The 21,691-nt window shown below is 49.8% G+C and overlaps 2 protein-coding genes across 2 annotated transcripts in view; one reads left to right on the top strand and one right to left on the bottom strand.

Moving 5' to 3' along the window:
• Positions 1 to 21,691, bottom strand: part of LOC147727885 (neuronal acetylcholine receptor subunit alpha-7-like) — a 1,417,517-nt gene that overhangs the window by 912,779 nt on the left and 483,047 nt on the right. The window lies entirely within an intron of this gene.
• Positions 12,288 to 16,565, top strand: LOC147727887 (uncharacterized). The gene is made up of 2 exons (XM_086962762.1): positions 12,288 to 12,734; positions 15,909 to 16,565. The coding sequence occupies exons 1-2, from the start codon at positions 12,288 to 12,290 to the stop codon at positions 16,563 to 16,565; spliced, it is 1,104 nt and encodes a 367-aa protein (XP_086818888.1).

Consider the following 21,691-nt stretch of genomic DNA (forward strand, 5'->3'; position numbering starts at 1 on the left):
TCAAGAGCAGATATCGAGACAGGCGGTCTCCCTGACGTATAAAACGTTAACCAAACATATGCTGGGGGATCTGGCTAAGCTCAGGGCTACCTGGGAGGCAGATGTAGGCGAGATGGAGGATCTGGATTGGGACATGGTACTGATGCATCCCCGAAAGGTAGCAATCAAGTCCCGGCTGCGACTGATCCAGTTCAATGTACTCCATAGAACTTACTATGACAGGCAGAGGCTGTGTAGAATGGGAAAAGTGGAAGACCCAAGTTGTCTTAGATGCCATCAAGGGGTGGGGGATTTCTACCACACGATATGGTCGTGCAGTATTATACAAGCATATTGGACCCAGGTGTTCAAGGAATTGGAGGAGGTCCTCGGGGCCCCGCTCATACAAGATCCTAAGCTAGCACTGTTGGGCATGACCAACGAGGTTGATCTGACACGACCCCTTCTTATATTTCTGGCTCTGGCATTGGTCGTGGCGAAAAGAGACATTGCAAAGCACTGGGGGGTGCCAGAACCCCCAGTCCTGGAGGAATGGAGGACAGGGCTTGATCTCTACATGGCAGCCGAAAGGGTAACTTATAAGGCCAGAGGATGTCCCAAAAAATTCCGTAGAGTGTGGTCTAAGTGGAGGCATTACCATGGGCTGGATGGGGGGCTGGGAGGGTGAGCCTTCCTGGATGAGCTTGGGTTAGGTCACCAGTTTGAATGGGACTCTGGCACTGAGAGGGTGACGCTCACTACTGTACTAATGGACTATCATAGGGTGTCTGCGATTTGTGACTCAGGACTATGGAATATGTTCTTGGCGCGGGCGAGAGGGGGAGTGGGTGAGACGGTGTGACTGCTGCAGTGGATTTGTAAGTATTTCAAGGGACGAAAATACCATATGTTTTACGGTTATTGGGGGAGGGGGGGTCTCAACGAAAGAGAAAAATGCAGGGACTTAGAACACCACCTAGATGCTCAGAAATGTATATTGGATATACCTTATGCGTTCTACCAAAACTTGCCGCCCAACCTCCGGGGTGTGGGCTGAATGGCCGTGTATCCATCTACTGACAGTGAGATCTACCATTGATAACACTTGTTTGAAGTATCTGAGTGTTTGCCACCGACTTATTATGAACCTGCAATAAAAATTAAATTCCCCCCCAAAAAAAAGAGTAAAGAAGGATTTATATTATTTAACACACAGGCCAAAACTGAATTCATATTTTCTTTAACTATGTTGTCATGAATGCTGTTTTGTCGATTTTTCCCCACTTCAATCTTAACCACTTTTCTTATTTAGAGTAAAAGCTCTTGGCATGTCCAGCCCCACCCCCTCCCACCCGTCGACCTTTTTTTATATTGTAATTTAATGAGATCAACAGAGGCTTGTGGTCACTGAAACATTTCGGCATCATTTGAAAATCCGGTCTAAGATGTAAAACTTCATAGGATATTACTATAAAGTCAATTGTACTGCCCAAGCCAGTTCCTATTAAAGTGGGGAGACTTTGACATTCCCCAAGCAAACTGGCGCATGTGAGAGTTAAATCTTTAAGAACTGTTGAACTGTAATTAAAATGACCGACAAGACTCTATTTTGTGTTGCCATGCTCTCGGCAACCTGGTGTAGAATTGCTTTCCACGTCCCTGTTGACACTTGTACAACCCTCCTTCCTCCTTGTGGTCAATCCGATTCCGAGAAGCTGCCTGTGTGCCTCACCCCCCCCCCCCCAGTTGTGTCAGAGACTTAGCCGCATCCTGTCCATTGTTGGTAACTCAGCCTGTACCGACCAACTCCTGTGCCCTGTGACCACACCATCTGGTCAAGGAAGCATGAGGCTATGCCCCGTGACCACAACATCTAATCAAGGAAGCATGAGGCTGCGCCCTGTGACCACACAATTGAGCAAGGAAGCCCAAGGCTGTGTACATTGTGCAATCAGAGACAGATGTCCCCTGGCCACGATTGCACCATAAGATTGACGAAGAACTTGTCAGATGAGGAACTTATCAAAATGTGGAACTATGTATTGTGCAAATGGGCGTGGCTAGCGCAATAAGTATGTGTGCGCTGCGGATTGAAGCAGCAGTCTCCGTAGAATTGTCTTTGTACCGTTCTGGGACCCTGTCCTTGGCTCGAGCTAATAAATAACTTACTTCCCTCCACGGCTGGATGTCCTGGTCTCTTTGGTAATATATGATTTAAGCGAGAAGAACCCGTAGATTCTAGGTGTCCCCTGCACCTCTGGCTTTGACTCTCCTAGTGGGGGAGGGGTCTCCAAAATGCCGGTTCTACAGAACTAAGGGCCATATGTATCATCAACCTGATTTGCGATTCTGAACTAGCGATTTTTTTAGAAATCGCTATTTCAGAATCGCAAATTGGGATGTATATACAAATTCGAAATTTTTTTGCGAATTCTTAGTATTCCTCAAGTACGATTAGCAAATTGTGAATCGCAATTAATGAATACTTTCCCATTCATTTCTATGGGCCAGGAGGCCCATAAGAAAGAATGGGAAGTTATTCTCAATTTGCGATTCGCAATTTGAGAATTGCAAATTGAGAATAATTTCAAGGGTGCAGGGGTGTCCAAAGGACACCCCGTTGCACCCCTGAAATAAGCATGGGTGCACATGTGGCGCATATACATGCCCTAAGGGCATGTATGTGCGTCACATGGCATTTTGAAAAATGCAAAAATGTGCATTTTTCAAGGAATTCGCAACTTACCACCAACTTGAAGTTGGTGATAATTTACTATTCCTTATGGACAATTTGCTAATTTGTTTTGCTTCATACATTGCATTTAAGGAATCGCAACACTTGCGATTCCTTAAATGCAATTGCAAAATAGGGAATCGCAAATTTTGCGATTCCTTATTTTGCACCAGATTTTCCTTAATAAATACCATTTAGCAAATTCGCATTCGCAAACGCGAATGCAAATTGGCTAGATACATATGGCCCTAAGGGGCTTATTTACAATCCCCTTGCACCGCCTGTGCCTCACTTGTTCCCCACATAAAAAGTGACGCACCATAACTACCTGGAAAACGGCTATGGATAGGTGCATGTCGGCGGAGGTTGCTGTGTTTCAGGCGAGGGGTTGCCCGCAGAAGAATGAGAAGATCTGGGCTAGGTAAGCCAAATCCAGGGGTATTGATTTGTCCTTAATGGTGCAGTCAGCCACCCGGGACCCTATAGAATGGCTGGTGGTGAATGATTTACCGGTTTAAAGTGTTGGTGCTACCAAGACGTAGACAGGATTCTCTACAATATATGCATATAATGTTTCTAAAGTATGTGTGGTGTGCGCTTGGGGGGCGGTGGGCAGGCCGCTTTCTTTGGTCTGATGTTCCACAGACCTTAGAGGTGGGTAATTTACCGAACCTAGAAATCTTGCAGTACGTATTTCAAATGCACTTTGCTTGCTGGGCTTCGACCATCTGGTACTATGGAAAATCAATCAAATCTGTTGTCAAAAAAAAAAGACGCCCCAGCGGCGCAAGGGGCTTGTAAATAAGCCCCTTAAACTTTAGGGTCATCGCCAAAAAGTGTATGTCTAAAGTGAAACTGCCCAACCATCAGAAAAGTCACACAAGTGGGGGTCATCAAATTGGCATAATGTGGTATTGAAGTCCCCCACCCACATCATTATAACTGTCCTGTTTAGCATCAAGTGGAAGTTCTCCAAGTAATTAGCCAAATCATCAATAATGTTAGCTGTATATTGGTTAAAAACAAGGATTATAGAAATTAATTAAGAAAATGTCAAAATCCATAGAAAAAAATATTAAAGAAACCAGAAAATGAGATAACGACCATTCTGGTGAGATACGAATGTCCGATATCTAGATGGAGACAAAAATAGCAAAGCCTCCCCTCAGTTGCCCAGCTGTAGATGGAAGAGCTGGTTGGAATAGGGTGTAGTAAAGTTGATGTGGAAGGGTTCTATCATCACCTTTTCCTGCATACAGATGATCTAAAAAGTTGAGATAAAGCTTATCCAATCCGGATTTTGTAACTTGGTACGAGACCCTACGATGTTCCAAGACAACAAGGACAAGGCTTTTGCGGAAGCATTTGGGTCTGGACCAGTGTTCAGGAAGGTGGAGGCAGCATTGGGATGCATAGCCTGTGGCAGCACCACTGAGCTAACATCGGCAGGATCCCCTAGGTACCTTCTAAATATTTTGGCCTCGTGCCAAGAGGAAGACACTCTATGGAACTCAAATCACTCAAAGACACAAAGCGGTTAAAAAGGCTAATTAAAGTGATGTTCGGGGCATGTGGAACTGTGTTGGTAAACCTTGTAAACACTGGGATTTGGAATGGTTGAAAGAACTGACGGGTGGGGGTTTCTAGAAAAAACCAAGTGGTTGAACTATTATTTTCTTACTAGATATGGTTACATAATGCAAGTGTTGTAGCAGGGATTGAACTAGCCCTGGATCTTTTAAGCAGGCCACGATACAATCGCCTAATGAGGACTTTTTGGCATGGTCAACCCATCTTACCCTCCTAGAAAGCACAATATTCTGGTGCAAATATCGCTAACAGCTAGACTTCGCGAGAAGCCAATGTGCGATTTAGCACAATAAAGTCTGTGTCTTCACCATGCCCTTCAAGTAAAGTGAGATGCTATCCAGAATCAGCATATAGGGGGTAACAGCTAAAAAGAATTTCCTGGAACGTTGCTGGCCTTAGCAGCAAATTGTCATTGCCCCACTGGAATGATCTAGTAGAGGGCTATGACATCTGGGTTTTCCAGGAAACGTAGAGCGTGGTTCCTTTACATAAGACGGGCTATATTTGTTATCATACACCGGCTACCACAGGGAAGGGTCGTCCATCGGGAGGGCTGATCATATGGGTTAACATCGCTCTGAATTGCAGAATTTCCAAACACCAAAGTTTGAGTCCAGATATTATGAGGCTCACAATCAAGGGTCCAAAGGGGATCGAAACAATGGATTTATTCAATGTTTATACAAGGGGTACCGCAGGGGGCAAACCTTCACCTATCGTTACACTATTAGAACAAGGTCTGTCTAGCTGCTTGGCCCACTACAGAGTTGTGGTTGCAGGAGATATTAATTGTACTTTTGAGTCTCTCAGCACAGAGGACATACTTGGGACAGAGGAAGATGATAGAAAATGGGTCGTCCCCCCGCTAAGTGTATCTCCAGTAAAGAGATGGTCAAAGATAGCAATTCAACGTAATGCTCTTAATATGGAATTCGGTTTGAGGGCAGTGAATGGCAGGACCAAATAAGATGCCAAGGGGGCTAACACCTATAATAGAGTTGGCTGCCCGTCTCGTATTGACTACGTCTTACTAGACGTAAGACTTTGGGGGCTTGTAACAGACATGGCGGTGCGGAGCACAACTGATAGTGATCATAACCCACTCTGCGTGTCCATGAAGCCCCTATAGGCATCCTCCTGCCCTCCATTGAGTACCCACATGCTATCTGTGACCAAAGAGACTCTAGAAGAGCCCTTAAATGGCAAAAGTTTGTTATACAAGATGAAAACCTAGAGGCCATTAGGCAAGTACTGAACAAAAACACCATCGAGCTATGGGAAGCAACAACAACTGCAGTTAGGCTCACTGGTGTTCCTAATATCCATTTGAGCACAATAGAACATATTAGTGCACACTTTCAAGCACCCAGGAGGACTATTAAGTCCGTCGCACAATCAAGGAGCAGGCAGTCATGGTATACCAAGCACTGCAGACTAAAGAGAAAGGCTTTAGCAGCAGCCATCAGAGCTAAGAATTGCTCTGCCACCAAAGTCGCAAGGAAAGATTATAGAGCGGCTCTGCTTCTAGCAAAGCTAGATTAGGACAAAACCCGCTGGCAAGATCTAAAAGATGTCACAACATCAAGCAGATCCTGTTTGAACACAAGGACGCACTTTACACATGCCCAATATAGTGCACTATAACTTTCATATTTTTTCAATCATTATTAAAAAGAAGACAAGAAAAATAATTGCACCTGCAATCTTCAATTCACGTCTCTTCAAACGACAATTCGTGACCCAAGCTCTCTTGGAGTAGAGTACTAAAGGCGATGAGTAGTTAAAAAAACCAAACAAGACGAAACATAACAAAATAGTAACAATTCAAATTATCTTCTTCTTTATTTTCATAATCCCATTTTCATTTCTTGGATGTCCTTCAACTGTTGTTTTTGCATTTGTCACCCCGAGTGGGACGGATATTCTCAGGCGTGAGTCCTGTGCTCTCCACGCCACTGGAGTCAAGCTATCCTGGCTGAAGACAGCTGATAGCCAGAAACCGGTCCTAGGATGCTTGTTTCCGGTCCAGGAAAGACATGGCTTGGCAGTTCAGGCTGGACTGTTCCCATGAGGCACAGGGTCAAGGCTAATTTCCATATGGCCATGTCTGAACTGGGGTGGTGTGGTGAGCAAAAAAACGATGGATTTAGGCCCAGATCTCTGTACTGGGGTGAATGTATGACATTGGTCTGCATTCTGTCCATCAACTGTTGTTTTTGCAGTTGTCACTCCTAGTGGGACGGGTATGCTCAGACGTGAGTCCCGTGCTCTCCATGCCACTGGAGTCAAGCTATCCTGGCTGAAGACGGCTGATAGCCAGAAACCGGTCCTAGGATGCTTGATTCCGGTCCAGGGAAGACATAACTTGGCAGTTCGGGCTGGACTGTTCCCATGAGGCACAGGGTCAAGGCTGATTTGCATATGGCCATGTCTGAACTGGGGTGGTGTGGTGAGCAAAAAAACGATGGATTTAGGCCCAGATCTCTGTACTGGGGTGAATGTATGACATTGGTCTGCATTCTATCCATCAACTGTTGTTTTTAGGGCTCGCCTGCTGAAGCGCTTGCGCATAGCTGGCGAAGCTCCATAGTGGCTTATCCAGAGTTTAACCACTGGCGATTCCACTGGCTATTCCATGCAGTGCATGTGCTTTTTAGGTCATTGAGCAAGCGAAAGCCCAAGCCCTAAAAAGCGCATGCATAATGCCACCAGCCGCCTGCCTGCCTGCCTCGCATTACCACATCAAAGGCAGCCCAGCCTCCCTCCCACAAGCTTCTCAGTGTGCGCTCTGCATATCTCCTCCCAGCGCATTTCTCATCCCCTAATTATTCACGGCCTGGCGGCCGTACTTTCAGTTTCACGGCCGCCAGGTTGTGTCTCCTTTTATTTTAATCAATGTTTATTATTTTGTTATAAATGGCTGTGCCCACTTACTCTCCCCACCTTTAACCTACTTCTCGTCCCGCTGCTTGTAACGACGCACTCTGTACCCTCGAGCACACCCAGTATCCATTGCCCCCGGTCTGCAGCTCCGGCTGTTCTCTGACGCCCTTTTACACCACTGGCGTTCAGTACCTACTTCCGCACTCTTCTAAGTTCACGCCACAATGAATCATTTTCTCTCTTCTATTTATACAAATTTATCTTTTCACGCATTTTTCTCTCCACAGATTATTTTGGTAAATCACGTTTTGAGTGCGCACTACATTCAAGGCCTGTGCCGCCTGAGGCTTTAATGCGGGGTTAATGCCCCGCTCTGACTGATGAGAGGCTGAAGGTGGGGCGGGATGAGAAGGCCAGAAAAGGAGACACTGACACACCTCGCTCGCACCCACAGCCGTGGGGACGTGAAGGCACTGAGAATAACTGCGTCACTCATTTATGGGGTCTCCCCCCCCACCCTATCCGTTCCATCTTTTCTCTCTCGCTCTGTCCTTTCTCCCCCTTTCTTTCCCGCTCTCTCCAGTGTCCACCTCCTGGGTCTGTCCACTCGCCCCCCCCCCTTTGAACCCGCGTCCACCCCTCTGTCTCCTCTCGTGTTCACCCCTCCTCTCTCCCATCTCCGCTCCGTCTGTCTGTCTGCTTCTCGCTCGTCGACTCTCTTCCTTTCACGCTCCCTCATCCTCCTCTTCCTCCGGTCTCTCCACTTCCCTCCCCATCTCTCCTCACCGCCCTGCCCCCACCCATCCCAGCCAGCTCTTTCTTCCTCCACGAATAGAAAAATATTCCCAGCTAAAAATACCGGAATAGAAAAAACGAGGAAAATACTCAAAATAACACTATAGATAGGGAAGAAAATTAAAATGACATTACGAGATTCTTTGGAAATAGTGCGAAGGCTGCAGCTCCCACCAGGGCGCATTCGCGCTCTCTCTCTCTCTGTCTCTCCTTTCTCTCCCTCTCTCTCCTTTCTCTTTCCATCTCTCTCTCTCCTCTCTCTCTCTCCCGCCAGCCTGGCGGGGGCAATCCGCCCTCTCTCTCTCCTCTCTCTCTCCTTTCTCTCTCTCTCTCTCCTTTCTCTCTTTCCTTTCTCTCTCTCTCTCTCTCTCTCTCTCTCTCTCTCCATCTCTTTCTCTTTCCCCTCTCTCTCACTCTCTCTCGCTCTCTTTCTTTCCCCCATCTTTCTCTCCCCCCCCCTCCCTCTCTCCCTCCCCCTTTCTCTCTCTTTCTGTCTTTCTATGTGGCAGAGTTGACTTGTTTATGCAGCAAAGAAAGTAAAATTATGCTATAATTATGTGGCACCTCTTTCAGTTTAAAACCAGTGTAAAACAGCAGATCTCATTTCATGTGCCTCACTCGGCGGTGGTTTAAACTTCAGCGAGTGGGGCCCCGCCCAAGACGACGTGCAACAAGGCCTTGCACAGCTGCCAACAGGTTTGCAAACCGGAATCCCAAAGCAGCAACACCAGCAGATTGAGTCTGAACCCTACTGAAAGGGCTGGGCGGGACGGAGGCCTGCGAGGGACAGCATACCCCGTCCCTGCAGTCACAGTCGCAAAATTCTCTTTTATTTTATGGATTTCAGCCTCTGCCCCTGAGAGTCAAGTGAAGCGCATTTGGGGGTCCCCTGCATGCTTCCCCCTGTCCCCACACCCTCACATTTAAAAATGCAAGTGGCGCTCGCAGACAGGGACAACTTTGTGAATGGGCACCCCCTGTTTTTGTGGGGGGACCCAACACCTATTAAAGATTTTCGAATCAGTAGGGACGCCCAGTTTATGCCACCTTTTCCTATCAATCCATATTATGTGTCAAAGAACGCATTGTGAGTCACAAAGACATTTATTTACGTCTTGTAATGAACCTTAAGTACATTGCGATTTAGGGCTGTGTCTCTATAAAGCCTGTAATTTTCCAAATTACAGATTTTACGACTGCAAAACTCTTATGTGCATCAGGCCGTGCATTTTTTGTTTCCTGCTCAGGACAAAGATCTTTCCACTGGGGGATGTTTATTCATCTTGGGCAACATTGTTGCTTTTTTATATGCCGGACTACAGCAATAAACGACTGAAGATGACTGGTTAACATTCCTAAAGTGTCTGTGTGCAGCACCACAGATGCACCCACCACACAGCTCCACTGATGCACCCACCACCCAGCACAAACGATGCACCAACCATACAGCTCCACCTACACGGCTCCGCTGATGCACCCAACGACACCGATGCACCCACCACACAGCTCCACCGACACAGCTCGACCGATGCACCCACCACACAGCTCCACTGATGCACCCACCACACAGCTCCACCGATGCACCCACCACCCAGCTCCACCGATGATCCAACTAAGCTCCACCAATGCACCCACCACACAGCTGCACCAATGCACCCACTAAGCTCCACTGATGCACAGATGCACACACCACTCAGCGCAACCACAGCATCACTCCGCGCAACCACAGCATCACTCAGCACCACCACAGCATCACTCAGCGCAACCACAGCATCACTCAGCGCAACCACAGCATCACTGGTTCAAATATGTTCTTTCAATGTTTCAAACTGTTTTCAAGCTTTCACGTTTTATTACAAATCACAAAAATATGTTAATATTTCACTTCTGTTCTTGGATTTCCGTCACAATAAAAAACACTGAACATAATCTTCACAAAAATTATTTACAAAAGTTTAAGCTATTGCCATTACAATTTAAATAAATTATTTAAGTATTAATTATTTAAAAAAATTAAAAACCATTGTTATTTGTAATATCAATACATCTAAGTCACGTAAATACAAATCATGTTGCATTACAAATGCTATAGGTGTCACATTTGCGAAAGTTATAACTATTGGCATTGTAAATGACAAAGCTAATAATTTAGCTATTTTAAAAAATAGCACATAAATAAAAAAAAAAATGTATAAGACCAATAGCTCAAACTTTCCTAATGCGAGCCCTATTGCATTTCCAATGCTTGTTGCATTTGTCACCCCGAGTGGGACGGGTATGCTCAGACGTGAGTCCCGTGCTCTCCACGCCACTGGAGTCAAGCTATCCTGGCGAAAGACGGCTGATAGCCAGAAATCGGTCCTAGGATGCTTGATTCCACTCCAGGGAAGACATGGCTTGGCAGTTCAGGCTGGACTGTTCCCATGAGGCACAGGGTCAAGGCTAATTTCCATATGGCCATGTCTGAACTGGGGTGGTGTGGTGAGCAAAAAAACGATGGATTTAGGCCCAGATCTCTGTACTGGGGTGAATGTATGACATTGGTCTGCATTCTGTCCATCAACTGTTGTTTTTGCATTTGTCACCCCGAGTGGGACAGGTATGCTCAGACGTGAGTCCCATGCTCTCCACACCACTGGAGTCAAGCTATCCTGGCTGAAGTCCATCAACTGTTGTTTTTGCATTTGGATGTTGTAACGGGGTCCCCCTTGGGAGCACCGCCACAGGGCGCGAACTGACCCAATGTGACCCCCCCCTCTTCTTTCCACAGCCCACGCAGTATTCGGAGTGGTACAGCCCCGACACCTACAGTTGTGACGAGGAAGACGCATGGCCCTTTAACCAGCCCGGCGGTAGAGAAGAGGCGGAGTCTCCCAGGTGGATAAAGGAGGAGAACGCCCAGCCCCAGGTGTGTCTATACACCGGAGGAGCGGTCAGAGTGGAGAGGAGCGGAGTGGCGGGAAGCAGCGTGGAGGAGCGGAGAGAAGAAGGACGAGAAAGCAGCGTGGAGGAGCGGAGAGAAGAAGGACGAGAAAGCAGCATGGAGGAGCGGAGAGAAGAAGGACGAGGAAGCGGAGAGAGCGAGGACAAGCGGAGCAACAGCATCAGGAGGATCGACGAGACCCCTCGCTCTGAAGGAGAGTCGACGGATCAGGAGTGGACCTGGGAGCGGATTTCCGAGAGCAGCTTGGACCGAGCCGTGCAGGAGGAAGGAGACGCCGAGAAGCCAGAGGAAGAACGGGGAACGCCTGGAGGCCAACACCACGCGTCGCCCAGCCGTACGCCAGGAGGGGTACGGCTCACGGAGGTACGTAAACGCTTCCTGGGGTGGTTCACCGATAAAGCCCGACAGCTAGCAGACAGGGGAGGGAGGAACCTGAGGGACGTCCCCAGGGGGGAAAACACGAGCACTCGCCCTCCTCCTTGAAGTTAAAACAGCGAGAGCAAGATCACTGTACTACGTGTTCCCCTCACTACCCCCAACCTTGTGTTTCAACCTGCATATCTGTGGCTCTATTCTGATACTTGCCTCTCTTTTCCTTCTCCCCCTTCGGCATCGGCGTGGGCGGCCAGCACGGAGCCTCCAGATCCCCCTGAGCGGCGGAGTCCGGTCCGGAGGAAAGAAGAGGGAACCCGTAGGAAACCGCCCAGAGAGAGAAGCAGATCACCACGGAGGTCCACAGTTCGAAAAACCTGTACAGATGCACTGTATGAGCAATTAAAAGCCAGAGTAACTAAAACACGTCTCCTGCCCATTTCTGGTCCCGCAGTTACAGTGGTGGAGAATGCGGGCACTGTAGCCATCTGCGACCAGAAGATGGAGAGAGTGGTACAAGCCCTGGTGCAAGGGCAGGAGAGGTTATAGAGGTTGGCAGAGCAACAGCTCAGGGCAGCAGAAGCCGACAGAGAACTGATAAAAACAGCCGTGACGGCCCGTGCTTTGGACCCCCCTCTTACGTCCGGCCCAGTGTCAGTCAGTAACATACCCCACACCATAGGCGGGGTCTCTCTGCAAAAGTACCAACCTGGTGAGGACCCCGATGCCTTCTTATTAAATTTTGAACGGGCGGCCAGAGCCTGTGGATGGCCTGGGGCCAAATGGCCGTTTTTTTTGGCCCCGCTGTTGGTTGGCGAGGCCCAAGCCGCCTACCAGGTGGCCAATCCAAGAGATGATACCCCTTATACGGATATCAAACGGATTATCCTGGACCATCTGGGATTGGACCGGGAAGCTTACCGGCTGAGGTTCCAGCGAGAACGAGGTGTAACAGGAGAAACGCCAAAAACCCTCTTTGTCAGACTGAAGATGGCCGCCGACAAGTGGCTCAGCCCGAACGAAAGCACAAAAGAGGAAATAATGGACCGGATTTATTTGGAACAGTTTGTAGAAGCGCTACCCTTTTCCACCCAGAGGTGGCTAAAACAACACCCTGATCTGACGACCGCTCAAGCCGTAGAGATGGCTAACACTTATTCCCGAGTACAACAGAGACCCCTGCAGGCCCAGGAGGCTGACAAGGTGAAGACGCCCTTCAGACCTGAGAAGAAACTCCTGAGGGCTCCAGAACCACCCAAACCCCGTCCCTGGAAAAGCGAACCCCTCCCTCACACGGGACCACAGTGCTTTGAGTGCGGGACCTGGGGGCATATAGCCAGACATTGCCCCAGGAGAAGACCGGCAGACGAACCGATGGAAGTAGGATATCTGCCCCGCACCGTCCTCTACTCGGCGGAGATGGGACACGCATACCGCGTAAGTATGAGGATGAACGGTAACCCAGTGCAGGCGCTCCTGGATTCTGGCTGCCGCCAGTCGGTAGTACAGGCCCACCACGTAAGGCCCCACCAGCTCATACCACACGAACAAGTATACATCCGATGTGTCCACGGGGATGTGAAACCCTATCCCGTCGCTCTATTGCCCCTAGAACCCCAGGAAGGACCAGCCGTAAGGGTTCGGGTCGGGGTATTATCTACGCTCCCTGAAGATCTGATAATCGGAACAGACAACCCGGCCTTTTTGTCCATGTTCGAGCGGAGTATGGCCCAGACGAAGAAGACACCGGAAACAAGGAGACCCTCAGAAGCGGTGACGGCGTTAGCTTCATCGGATCCTTGGACATTGGACCGCAGTTTCCAATTCGCCCAGGCCAATGACTCCACATTGATCAACGCCTGGGAGAAGGCACATCACACCCAAGACGAGGACCCACGGCGTTATCCGAGACTGTATATCAAAAACGGCCTGTTGTACCGTCAAGGGGGAAAAGAGGACCCCGAGCAATTGCTGGTTCCAGTGTCATTCCGCGAACAAGTCCTGTTCTTTTCGCATTCTCATTTAGTGGCCGGTCACACGGGAGCAGAGAAAACCACCCAGAACCTCCTGAAGTGTTTTTACTGGCCCGGGATATACAAAGACGCTTTGACCTACTGCAAGGAGTGTGACATTTGCCAAACCAGAAACATGACGAGGCCCCCTGCGGTGCCATTACAACCCCTCCCCATTATTGGAGTTCCCTTTGAACGAATTGGTATGGACATTATTGGACCTCTCCCAAAAACAAAGAGGGGATATTCTTATGTCCTAGTCATCGTCGACTATGCCACGCGATTCCCGGAAGCCTTTCCCCTCACGTCCACCACCTCTAAGAACGTGGCGGACAAGATGCTTGAGCTATTCACCCGGGTGGGTTTCCCTAAGGAAATACTAACCGACCAAGGGACCCCTTTCGTGTCACGCCTCATGGGGGACGTATGTAAAGTGCTTCACATACACCAGATAAGGACCGCTGTATACCACCCGCAAACTGACGGATTAGTAGAGAGATACAACCGCACCCTAAAAACTACCTTAAGAAAAATGCTGGAAGTCAACAGTAACGAATGGGACCAGGTGCTTCCCATTGCGTTGTATGTCATCCGAGGGCAAACCCAAAGCAGTTTAGGGGTCTCGGCCTTTGAGATGTTATATGGGAGAAAGCCCAGATCCCTACTGGACATGACCAAGGAGGCGTGGGAAAAAGAAACCCCAGAGGAAACCGCAAATACACTGGAATACGCTCGAAACCTGCGTTCCAAGCTAGGGAAACTAAGGGACCTGGCGTTCGCCAATCTCGAGAAACACCAGAACAAACAGAAGACCCTTTATGATAAAGGAAAGAAATGGAGAAGCTTGGAAAACGGAGATTGGGCTCTAGTGTTGTTGCCCTCTTCCACTCAAAAATTCAAAGCGGAGTGGAGTGGTCCGTACCAAGTCGTGGAGAAGATCGGTAAGACCAGTTACCGGCTACAAGTGAACGCCAGAAAAAAGCAAGTCTACCACATAAACCTGCTAAAGAAGTGGTTAGGGACACCCCCCCACCCGGTCCACCTGGCTGAGTCGGATAAAAACCCTTGCCTCTCCACGATTCCCCTGCTAGTGATCAACGAGGATTTGAGACAGGAGGAAAAACAGGAGTTGCTGGACGTCCTGCTGAAACAAGAACAGGTGTTTTCAGACCTCCCGGGGAAAACCTCGATGGCCGAACACCGAATAGACACCGATCCAGGGAAGACCGTAAAAATACGGCCTTATCGGATCCCAGAAGCCAGAAGACAAGACATACGCCGCGAGGTAACTGACATGTTACAACTAGGCGTCATACGCCCCTCACACAGCAACTGGTCAAGCCCAATCGTTCTCATACCCAAACCGGAGGGATCACGCAGATTCTGTATGGACTTTCGGGCCCTTAACGCCATCTCGAAGTTCGATGCATATCCCATCCCTCGGATTGACGAACTCATAGAGAAGTTGGGAGATGCGCAGTACATAAGCACGATAGACCTCACAAAAGGGTACTGGCAGGTACCGCTGAGGGAGGAGGACCGGCATAAAACAGCCTTTTCAACCGCGGAGGGCCATTATGAGTTCACGGTGCTACCGTTTGGCCTTCACGGAGCCCCCGCCACCTTTCAGAGACTTATGAATAACGTACTACACGGTCTGTCGTCCTTCACCTCAGCGTACCTGGACGACATTGTGGTGTTCAGCCCCGACTGGAAGACCCATTTGAGGCACCTGTCGCAAGTGCTGGATACCCTGAACCAGGCGGGTCTGAAGATTAATGCAAGAAAATCGCGGATAGCCTTTCACAAAGTGAAGTACCTGGGGTACATCCTGGGACACGGCATGATCGAGCCACAAACGGAGAAAGTCCGGGCCATTTCGGAGGCACCGTTTCCCACCACAAAAAAAGAACTACGTGCGTTTTTGGGGCTAATTGGGTACTATCGAAGGTTTATACCGAACTTTGCTCAGGTGGCCTCCCCCCTCACGGATGCCCTGCAGACCTCTGTCAAGCAGGCCGCACTGGCCAAACCCACGGTAGTCATGTTGGACTCTTTCAACGAGTTGAAGAAAAGGATCACTTCCACCCCCGTCCTCAATTCTCCAGATTTTACACGTCCCTTCGCCTTGCACACGGACGCGTCCGAGTTTGGGATCGGCGCGGTGCTGTCCCAAGAAGGCCGGGATGGATTGGACCACCCAATCCTGTTCGTCAGTCGGAAGCTGTTCCCACGGGAACTGAAGTATGCTACAGTAGAGAAAGAGTGCCTGGCTATCCGTTGGGCCGTGGATAAATTGGCCTATTACCTCGAGGGCCGGCCCTTCTCACTCTACACGGACCATGCGCCCCTTACATGGATGGCACGGAACAAATCCTCCAATGCCAGGGTCATGAGGTGGTTCCTGGCATTGCAGCCGTACAACTTCAGAGTGTGCCACAAGCGGGGTGTGGACAACGTTGGGGCTGATTTTCTGTCTCGTCATCCGCTTCCCGAGCGGAAGCGTCCAGGGGGGGAGGTGTGTAACGGGGTCCCCCTTGGGAGCACCGCCACAGGGCGCGAACTGACCCAATGTGACCCCCCCCTCTTCTTTCCACAGCCCACGCAGTATTCGGAGTGGTACAGCCCCGACACCTACAGTTGTGACGAGGAAGACGCATGGCCCTTTAACCAGCCCGGCGGTAGAGAAGAGGCGGAGTCTCCCAGGTGGATAAAGGAGGAGAACGCCCAGCCCCAGGTGTGTCTATACACCGGAGGAGCGGTCAGAGTGGAGAGGAGCGGAGTGGCGGGAAGCAGCGTGGAGGAGCGGAGAGAAGAAGGACGAGAAAGCAGCGTGGAGGAGCGGAGAGAAGAAGGACGAGAAAGCAGCGTGGAGGAGCGGAGAGAAGAAGGACGAGGAAGCGGAGAGAGCGAGGACAAGCGGAGCAACAGCATCAGGAGGATCGACGAGACCCCTCGCTCTGAAGGAGAGTCGACGGATCAGGAGTGGACCTGGGAGCGGATTTCCGAGAGCAGCTTGGACCGAGCCGTGCAGGAGGAAGGAGACGCCGAGAAGCCAGAGGAAGAACGGGGAACGCCTGGAGGCCAACACCACGCGTCGCCCAGCCGTACGCCAGGAGGGGTACGGCTCACGGAGGTACGTAAACGCTTCCTGGGGTGGTTCACCGATAAAGCCCGACAACTAGCAGACAGGGGAGGGAGGAACCTGAGGGACGTCCCCAGGGGGGAAAACACGAGCACTCGCCCTCCTCCTTGAAGTTAAAACAGCGAGAGCAAGATCACTGTACTACGTGTTCCCCTCACTACCCCCAACCTTGTGTTTCAACCTGCATATCTGTGGCTCTATTCTGATACTTGCCTCTCTTTTCCTTTTCCCCCTTCGGCATCGGCGTGGGCGGCCAGCACGGAGCCTCCAGATCCCCCTGAGCGGCGGAGTCCGGTCCGGAGGAAAGAAGAGGGAACCCATAGGAAACCGCCCAGAGAGAGAAGCAGATCACCACGGAGGTCCACAGTTCGAAAAACCTGTACAGATGCACTGTATGAGCAATTAAAAGCCAGAGTAACTAAAACACGTCTCCTGCCCATTTCTGGTCCCGCAGTTACAGATGTTCAAAGCAGCATCAAATATTTCATGATGGCACACTCAGATGAAACACTCTGCCGGACTCTGCCATGGGATGTCCCTGACTACCTGAATGAAGATGATACCAGAAGGCCACAACTACAAATGCGAAGGCTAGGGCCATTACACCAATGACATGGGAAAGTACATGTAGGGGGAATGCATGCCAACTGCACCCAACACTGCAGCCACTTACAAGCTATTGCATCATACTAGCAACATTAGAGCCCTGCACTAGCCTAGGCTTGGAACACATGCAACCAATCAACACCCAAAGTCACAGTCCCAGAATACTCACCACAGCTTGCTGCTGATGCCCCTTCAGACATGCATTCAGTTCAGGCAGCGTCACAGCTAAAATGCGTGCCATGAGTGGTGTCATGCTGCGCCGCGCTGACTCATCCCAACGTCAGCCATAACTTTAGCAGAGACAATAATTCTGCAAAAATCGAACTTCATTCATCATGTGAAAAACACACATTAATGCATGCAGGTATGAGGGTGGACACAGTACATGCCCATCTCATAGCCATGCAGGATGCTAGCACAGAGCCTAATGTGTATGCTGACCACATATACTGCCGATTTTGGGTATACCAAGACATGCAGGACATTGCTACATATGTTTTTGTGAAGACTCACTGTGTCCAACACTGCACAGCCCTCAATGCACTTGCCCTTAAACTGCCCCACTGTGTCATGGAGGTCACATTGAGGGACATGACCTAACAAGCGCAACCCCTCATCACAAGGCCTATTGTGTGCAATCTACATGGCTGTAATGGCTCATTGATGGAGAGTCAAGAGGAAAAGCACACATTTGACACCTTGTACATTCAGTGATGTGTCCCAGTCAGATTAGGAGGTGAATGTGCAGGCCAGGTGGGGTCACACAGAGATCCAACGTGGGGCATCTGGAATGTTACATGAAGGGACAATTTGGAAGCACAAACAGTGCTAACACATGCAAGTATGTGCACATGCTGGAGGTAATGGAAGGGTCTGGGCACAATAATGTTGGAATCTACAGTGTCATAGGTGAATGACCAACAAGAGTTTCACTCTGGGGCATGGAGGTCCTGAGCATAGTGCAGAACTAGAGATGAGGCGTATATTGAGTCAGAAACAATTACATCACTACCCTCTGGACAACAACCCTAGCTAAGGCCACAGATGGGCCTGTGAAGAACATCAGGGACACACACAGACATTCAGACTGGCAATCAATGTCCTGACTCCTGCATTGCAAACTTGCTGCGTCACTGTATGACTAACAAGACATAACATGTCCCTCAATTCTGAATGTGCAGGCAGGGAAACGTGTGGAATGGGCTAGACACCCCCTCCCCCTGGAGACCGCATGCTAGGCAGTGCATGACACAACCCCACACTCTCACGCACATACTGCAGCAAATCAACTTCATGTGTGCCTCCCCTGCACTCTCACTCCCACTCTGAGAGACTTACCACAACATTTGGCACACCATATAGCCTCGTATACTGGGTGAGCACCTCGTCCACCAGGACCTCCAGCTCCTCGGTGGTAAAGGGAGTGGCTCGGATCTTGTCAGTCCTTGCCATCACTGTGGGCAGGAAACTGCAGCATCAGCAGTTGGTGGTGAGGGGTCTCAGGAAGCAGTCCCTGGAGGCAGCAGCAGGTAAGGGATCTCAGGCAGCAGGCTCTGTGAGATGTGGAAATGTGTGGCTCTCTCACACACATATATAGCCCCCAGGGCTCGTTTCAGTGGTTCTAAACTGCTGCAATTGGTGTTCCAGGTCTGCCTTTTTCAAAAACATCCATTGACCGGCCCGGCGGTGGTGGAGCACGCCTACCACGATTTTGAAAATTGCATGAGGCTACCGCGTGCGGTTCCCTTTGGCTGTAGGGGCATGGTCCGTGGTGTTGACACACCGCAGGGGACAGGCATGCTCTATCGCGGTGGTGCATCTTTCAAGTGCATCCAATGACCGGCCCGCAGTGGCGGAGCATGCCTACCGCGATTTTCAAAATTGCATCAGGCTACTGCGATTGCGGTTCCCATTGGCTGTAAGGTCAAGTGTTTGGCTGTGACACACCGCTGGTGCCAGGCGGTAGCTACCACGATTCCGGTGCCATGCATTACTATGAGTGACCGAAACTGGGTGGCAGAGCATGCCATCCGCCATTAACTCCAGCGATGGTGTCTTGGGCCATGGCGGTGACACACTGCTGGTGGCAGGCGGTAGCTACCGCGATTCCGCAGCCATGCATTGCTATAAATGACCGGGATCTGGGTGGCAGAGCATGCCAACCGCCATTAGTCAGGTGTATATGACTATCACTCCCGCGATGGTGTCTTGGGCCATGGCTGTGACACACCGCTGGTGCCAGGCGGTAGCTACCACGATTCCGGAGCCATACATTGCTATAAATGACCTGGATCTGGGTGGCGGAGCATGCCAACCGCCATTAGTCAGGTGTATATGACTATCACTCCCGCGATGGTGTCTTGGGCCATGGCTGTGACACACCGCTGGTGCCAGGCGGTAGCTACCACGATTCCGGAGCCATGCATTGCTATAAATGACCTGGATCTGGGTGGCGGAGCATGCTAACCGCCATTAGCCAAGTGTATATGCCTATCACTCCTGCGATGTTATCTTGGGCCATGGCGGTGATACACTGCTGGTGGTAGGGTCCGTGATTCCGGGGCCATGGATTGCTATAAGTGACAGGGATCTGGGTGGCAGAGCACTTTGGCTGCATATTTGGACACACCATGCTGTGACAATGTGCAATGTGCAGTTGTCAACAGTGCACAGTGAGCACATTATAAATGGCACATCATTGTGCACACAGTTCCAATGTGACATTTTTCACATTGCAGACTACAAATGCAGTGTACGTGATCTTGAACATTGCCATGTACTCCCTCACATATCACTTTTGATGTTGATGTGCATGTACACCGAACAGTGTTGTGTTGTACTCTGCAATGGGTACACAGTGCAATGTGGGAAAGGGCTGACAAAATCCCACTGCTGTATGTGTAAATGGACAATGTGCAGATTTGACTGTTCAGTTTTCGTGGCTCATGCACACACTTGTTGTTTAGGCAGTCTTTGCCTTGTGCAACCTACACATGAAGGTGGATCGAGTAACCCTACAGAACCTATGTGCTATGTTGGAGCACCACCTGCAGCCTCGCAGAACATATCCAACTGCTTTCACCCCAACATCGAAGGTGATGGCGGCCCTGCATTTTTATGCCACCGGATCATTCTAGCACAGGGTGTTCAGCGCAGGTGGGATGTCCCAACCCATGTTCAGCATGGTGCTACATGATGTCCTGGCCGCTCTGATGATCTACAAAGACAGATATATCCAGTTCTCCAGGAGGCATGAATTTTTGGCTGTTAAGGGTGCTTTTTTTCCCCTTGACCACATTCCCAATGTTGTTGGAGCCATTGTTGGCACATGTTGTGCTGGTTCCACCGCAGGCACGCGAGTAAGTCTACTGGAATCAGAAACATTTCCATTCCATCAACGTGCAAGTGGTGTGCCAGGCGGATATGATCAGCTCGCACATGTGTGCCAAATTTCCTGGCTCTGCCCCTGACTCATATATCCTGCGTAACAGCATTGTGCCCCAGCTGATGGCTAATCTGCATCAGCAAGTATGGATTGTGGGTGAGTATGCAGAGTCACCTGTCATGCTGTGTGTGTGACATGCTATCGTCTGCCACAGTTGTTTTCAAGAGTAGGTCTGTGTATCTTACACCTAGGTGACTCTGCGTATCACAACCGCCCTTGGTTGCTGAGCCCCCTGCGCAATCCACAGACACTGGCTGAAGTGCGCTACAATGATGCCCATGGTAGGACCCGTCGTGTGGTTGAGTGTACTTTTGGTCTCCTGAAGTCACGGTTTCGCTGCCTGGACAAGACCGGAGGTGCCCTGATGTACTCGCTGAGAAAGGAGTGCCAGATCGTTGTTGCCTGCTGCATGCTCCACAACCTGGCCTTGCGCAAGCAGATCCCACTGCTTCTGGATGATGATGATCAGCTGATGTCCGTGCCTGCAAACCAACCCATGTCCAGTGACGAGGATAGTGGAGAGAAGGAGGCTGTTGGCCTGCGTGGACAGCTCATCAACCGCTACTTCACATGAAGGTGAGTGACAAGACACAACGGGGCCATTGTATGCTGATGTAGTTTTTGTTTGGTGTAAATGTTGATGTGATCTTTGTGACTGCTGCCTGTTATTGCCTCAGTGTTGGATGGCAATGTTTATGGGACACAGTAGTCCTGCACAGCTATAGGAGGTCTATGTTGGTACAGTTGCTCATTATAATGTGTGCAGATTGGTGTACCTTGATATCAACTAGTGTGTGTTGGCTGTGATGCCACCGCCTGCTTAGTGACTATTGTTCTGTTGTTTTTCCCTAGGTCCCTTCAGCCTCTCCTTGCCTACTGACAATCTGTGCTCCTGTGACATTGTAATCATGGTAAAATGTTTACATACTGTAATGAACATGGAGCAGATGCAACAACATTTGTGTGTGAGAAGTGTTTATTTACAAGGGATATGTGTCACAGGGGATTGAATATTTACAGAAATGTGAAGGGTCAAGCAATGAGTTCAGAGTAATGGTAGATGAGACACGTCCAACAGACGGATGCCATTAACATGGCATTGTGTGGAAGGATAGTTGAGATGGTCAATGGGAGGGGGAAAAGGTGTGCCATCATGGGTGGCCCCTTGGCTGGCATTTTGCTGGTG

The sequence above is a fragment of the Lissotriton vulgaris genome, chromosome 3_1 (genome assembly GCF_964263255.1).
Source record: "Lissotriton vulgaris chromosome 3_1, aLisVul1.2, whole genome shotgun sequence".
Lineage (NCBI taxonomy): Eukaryota > Metazoa > Chordata > Amphibia > Caudata > Salamandridae > Lissotriton > Lissotriton vulgaris.

Excerpts from the sequence above, each read along its gene's own strand:
- LOC147727887 (XM_086962762.1), top strand. The coding sequence starts at position 12,288 with ATGGCCGCCGACAAGTGGCTCAGCCCGAACGAAAGCACAAAAGAGGAA. Across the intron at positions 12,735-15,908 it reads AGATGGGACACGCATACCGC|CCCACGCAGTATTCGGAGTG; the intron begins GTAAGTATGAGG and ends TTCTTTCCACAG.